Source organism: Gymnoscopelus microlampas (assembly GCF_963454915.1).
Source record: "Gymnoscopelus microlampas genome assembly, chromosome: 2".
Taxonomy (NCBI): Eukaryota; Metazoa; Chordata; class Actinopteri; order Myctophiformes; family Myctophidae; genus Gymnoscopelus; species Gymnoscopelus microlampas.
In genome coordinates this window covers 41,105,372-41,110,371 of record NC_139939.1, presented here as the reverse complement: position 1 = coordinate 41,110,371, position 5,000 = coordinate 41,105,372, and the positions used below count along the sequence as shown (strand labels likewise).

Genomic DNA, 5,000 nt, shown 5'->3' with positions numbered 1-5,000 from the left:
TTGTTTAACTTCTTACTGAAAAAGGCTGTATCTCGGCTCCTAAGCACTTTTTTTTTTACAATGAATTTTGGTTCTGGCACTCTGCCAGAAATAAGTCAGGCACTGAATGAGTTAAGACCTTTTTAATACCTAAAAACAGAAATTATATGAAAAAAGCATTACTGCATCAAAAGTAATCAACAAACTATAATGTAAAAACCGGTCAAACATTGGCCAAATTGTCAAATAATATAAGGGGCAATTAAAAAAAATAGCTGATCTACAAGCTGGTTTGTGAGCTGGTAGATCGGCTATTTTCACAATTGAGTCAAACTAAATGTAATGCCTCAACTCCTACAATTCCAAGTGCTTGTCAGGGTGGAGGGTCCCCAGTTCAAATATGATTATTTTGGGGGTGGTGGCCTGAAAATGTTGAGAACCACTGGCACACAACAGCGATTTCGCGCTGATGTCAACTGTTGCCTAACAACGCAGATTTGTGCTGAGGTCAGGCATGTCCATATTGGGCATAACCCCCCTGGTCGTGTTTTACTTTACCTTTTTATGAACACATTTATCTTACGGCTGAATGCAGAGAAAATAATTTTGAAAGGTTGTTCCTGGCAGGTATGTGAATAATGCATCTAGTTAATAACCTACTGTCAAACAGCAAGTCCTGTCGAGCACACTGTGTCGCTGTCCGTGGTGCTGTAATGGCTGTCTCTCTCGCTCGCTCTCTCATTCTGTGTTTCTGTTTGTAATGTTTTGGGTGCCAATTGAAATATTACAAAATTGTGTGGTACAAGACATTATTAGCGAGTTTATGCGAGTTTTTGCGTGTCTAAAAAGCACTTTAAGTGTTGTTGCGGGTGGGATCAGCGGTCAGAAATTAACTGCAGGCGTGGGCGGGAATGGCCAGAAATCCAGTGGGAGGGGATTAAGAAAACAATCCCGCGCAGAGCTCTACCCTGGTCTATTGTCACAGACAACAGAAACCATTGCCTAATGATGTCGATTTGCGCTGACGTTAACTGTTGCCTTCCATATTTGTGCATGTGCCGCTGATTTGTGCCGACATTGGGCATTTCCATATTTGGGCGTTATCTACCAAGCCCGCCCACCACAGACAGACACGAATGAATGAATTTGATGTAGTAGATTATTATTATTATATATAGGATAGACACGTCACCTCCACCTTACCTGCGACCTGATTCACAAGACTGATTGCATACAGACGTGTGGCTTCTACAGAAGCGTATTGCTTTGGTTTACAACCACGTTGCTTACAGTAAGCCTACCTCGGATTGTTATGACATTATAGCTGAAAATAAAATCCTCTATGCAGAAAATGTGTGGGATTTTCACTTCCAGTACCTCACTGTTGAGCTCTGCTGACTTAATCCCCCCCTCCCCCAAAAAAAGTGAAGTAAGCAATTGCTAGAGAAATGCTCAGAATTCCAAGACAAAGTTGCAGTGAGAAACAAAACCTTCAGAATTCTGAGATATAAAGTCAAAATTGTGAGGGATTTTTTTTAACTTTTTACTTTTTACTTTACTACGATAAAGATAAACAAAAAAATGGAGTGGTAAACAAAAATCATGATGTATGGTGTTTGTGTGTTTATGTAATTTCAGGACCGGCCATTTGACTTTGAGGATGGAGATGTGTACATGTCCTCTCATGAGTACCGCTTCCGCACGTTCAGCTCTGTGGAGTATGAAGGACAGCTGTACATGACCCCACAGAACTTCATCGAGTCAGTGACCATGAGCGAACCAAGGAGTACGTACTGGCTTTATTCATTGATTGTCAAGAAACCGACCGCTCTCTTTACAGTTCAGAAATTAACCTTTGGTTTAAAAAAAAGTTTGCTTAAAAGTGTTCTGTGTTTGAACAATTCAAAGTACACAGTTTTAACTCATTAGTTTAACGTAACAGACAGTAACAGACAGCTAATAACATTGTGGCTTCCAAGTAAATCTCTGGTGTCATATTGATGATGTCAGTCTTGCCCAAGTATGGATGGACGCTGGGACAGTGGATCTGACATCATGACTTCACAAAATGTGGAAAGTATTTACAAAAAAGTCAAAGGGGGAAATATTGTGGGATTGAGTTCTGTGTCAGTGTGCACAAGAAATAGGCGCCATGCCATAAAGTCATACATTAAGTAAATGAGTAGTGGCTTATTGTTAGTATCAAACATGAATTCAAAGTTGCTAGGAGAGCTGTCAGTACATACTCAAGTAGTATGTACATACTCAGTACATTGCCGAAGCCGTGCTATTAATACGCCATTACTATTTACCATAACAGATACATTTGAACACTAAATATGTTAATACAACTAAGAAAGAATGTAAACTGATTTTAACTTCTCGATCGCTGCTGCCACTTAGTGTGCTTTTAGAAAATGCTTAAAAGATAAAAATTGTTTGATACTCATCAGCAAAATGTTGGTGTGACATGCGCCACACAGACTGTGCTAACAGTATATAACGAGATATAAAAGTAGACAAGTAAGGGTAAAACCTTTTGCAGAAATGGAATGTACAGAATATGAAGGGAGAATAATTTAGCAAAAAATATACAGTAAATAGTACATACATAGTGCAAGTACAATATATGCAGGGGATTTGTACAAACAAAAAATAATACAAACACACTGTAATGTGTGTGTGTGTGTGTGTGTGTGTGTGTGTGTGTCTGTCTGTCTGTCTTTCTGTCTGAGAGAGATTTTAAGAGAATAAAGAGACGCATGCTGTATCATGTGTCGTGTTTTGTCAGATACGTCTGTTTGCAATAAGCCAACGTTGCTTTGCGTTTGGTTGACAGAGAGGCTTGCTATGGGGTTTCAAGTAATGTGAGGAACCTAGCCTACACTGGCAGTAGTAACAGATTAGCTCTGTCCAGGCGCTCTCAAAGCAAATTGCTTTACGGCTATTGTTTAGTCTGAGGTTAATGTTAGTCAGACGCACGCACGCACGCACGCACGCACGCATGCACGCACGCACGCACGCACGCACACACACACACACACACACACACACACACACACACACACACACACTGCTGTACTTGTGAGGAGGACATTTACTCTGTTACTCCCTACCTTCTCAAATTTTAACTAGACAATGCCCAATTCTGACATTTAATTCTAAAAGCTGTTTAACTTCTAACTAAAAAAAAAAAAAGAATTCTCTCTCTCTTTCTCAGACACACACGTGCGTGCGTACACACAAATACTGCACCTGTGTGTGTGTGTGTGTGTGTGTGTGTGTGTGTGTGTGTGTGTGTTTACATCTACACTGACTCACTGACACCAGATACAGGCGCGGACACACGCACGCACGCACATACACAGGCAACACACACACACACACACACACACACACACACACACACACACACACACACACACACACACACACACACACACACACACACACACACACACACACACACACACACACTCTCAGCGACCCACTGGCTCTAATGCCTCCTTTGAAGTTGAATTAGATGAGCTCTGTTGTATAAAACAGAAAAAAGTAAGATGGGCTTTTACAGGAACATTCCATGTACTACAAAGACAAGCATGGGGCACTTTAGACAGTACAAATGGCCCTGTGATGATCTGAGTGTATATATAACACTGTACTGCACTGGAGTGTGTGTGTGTGTGTGTGTGTGTGTGTGTGTGTGTGTGTGTGTGTGTGTGTGTGTGTGTGTGTGTGTGTGTGTGTGTGTGTGTGTGTGTGTGTGTGTGTGTGTGTGTGTGTGTGTGTGTGTGTGTGTGTGTTATGTCTGTGCCCTGCACATTAAGGCCCATTTCTAGATCATACAGATGCTATCTAATCAAGCCCACCCAAACTTTCCTCTATTTCTTTCACTCCTCTTGTCCTTTTGTCTCGTTCTGTCGCTCACAGACAAGAAGCCCTGGAAGTCCCTGACCAAACAGGTGGGGAACAGTTGTGTCTCTTTTTACGTGTCTCTTTCTCTTTGTCTCTGTCCCTCTGTCCCTCTGTCAGTTTCTCTCTGTCTCTCTGTCCGTTTCTCTCTGTTTCTCTGTCAGTTTCTCTCTGTCTCTGTCTCTCTGTCAGTTTCTCTCTGTCCCTCTGTCCCTCTGTCCGTTTCTCTCTGTCTCTGTCTCTCTGTCTGTTTCTCCAACACATTTTCCACACCTGTGCCGTGAAACGGGTGATGCCTCGGGACGTATTTGACCAATATGGCAGTAGTTGACATTTCGCGGGTGTACCCGTGATGTCGCATGCTGACAGGGGGACATCATGCGATTAACGATTCTGTCCCGATCGGTATGCAAGTCGAACGGTGCTGAGTCGGCTGAAGCGGACTCCGCAATGTTTGGCACGGCAACTCGCTTGCCTCTGGCTTGCCTGCCTCTCGTGGGGGGAGGGGGGAGCGGGGGTAGGGGGGCATCAACATCAACGTGGGCTCCCGTAACGTCAAATGTTGCTGTTTGGTCAGATGTTGTCCCATTTCTTCACTATAGTGAAGGCATGGGACTTGAGAGTGAGAAATGATGTTGGTCTCTCTCTCTTTCTTTCTCTGCCTTTCTTTCTCTGCCTCAATTTGTATGTTTATTTGTTGTGTATTCCAATCCAATCCAATCCACTTTATTTATATAGCACATTTTAAAACTCAAGGCCTACAAAGTGCTGTACAGAGATAAAAACAAAACAAAGAAAATACATGACGCAGCAGCGTCAGCAGACATAGAAAACAATGCAATGCAAAAAACAGAGAAAACATATTGTCATGCTCTTGTTTTCATAAGCGTTTTTAGGCTGTGTTCAGACTGGCAGCCCAGATCTATGCAGATTGGAATCAGATTGCTTTTATCAAGTGTGAACAGCAAAAAAGTTAAGGAGAAAAAAAAGAAAAGAGAAGAGAAGAAACAAAACAACCAAAACTTCTACTAATCAGATTTGAACCACATTCCTAGGTGGTTTTAAATGTGAATACACAAATCCGACTCGTTCCTTTCTCTGCCCCCCCC

The 5,000-nt window shown here is 42.2% G+C and overlaps 1 protein-coding gene across 5 annotated transcripts in view; it reads left to right on the top strand.

The window, feature by feature from the left end:
• Positions 1 to 5,000, top strand: part of LOC311060530 (calcium uptake protein 3, mitochondrial-like) — a gene marked incomplete at its 3' end in the record, with an annotated part of 48,748 nt that overhangs the window by 11,585 nt on the left and 32,163 nt on the right. For all 5 annotated transcript variants that reach the window (XM_084078762.1, XM_084078761.1, XM_084078759.1 and 2 more), the window contains exons 2-3: positions 1,618 to 1,765; positions 3,910 to 3,941. In XM_084078762.1, the coding sequence (XP_083934888.1) occupies positions 1,618 to 1,765; positions 3,910 to 3,941 (180 nt within the window). The remainder of the gene's footprint in view (positions 1 to 1,617; positions 1,766 to 3,909; positions 3,942 to 5,000) is intronic.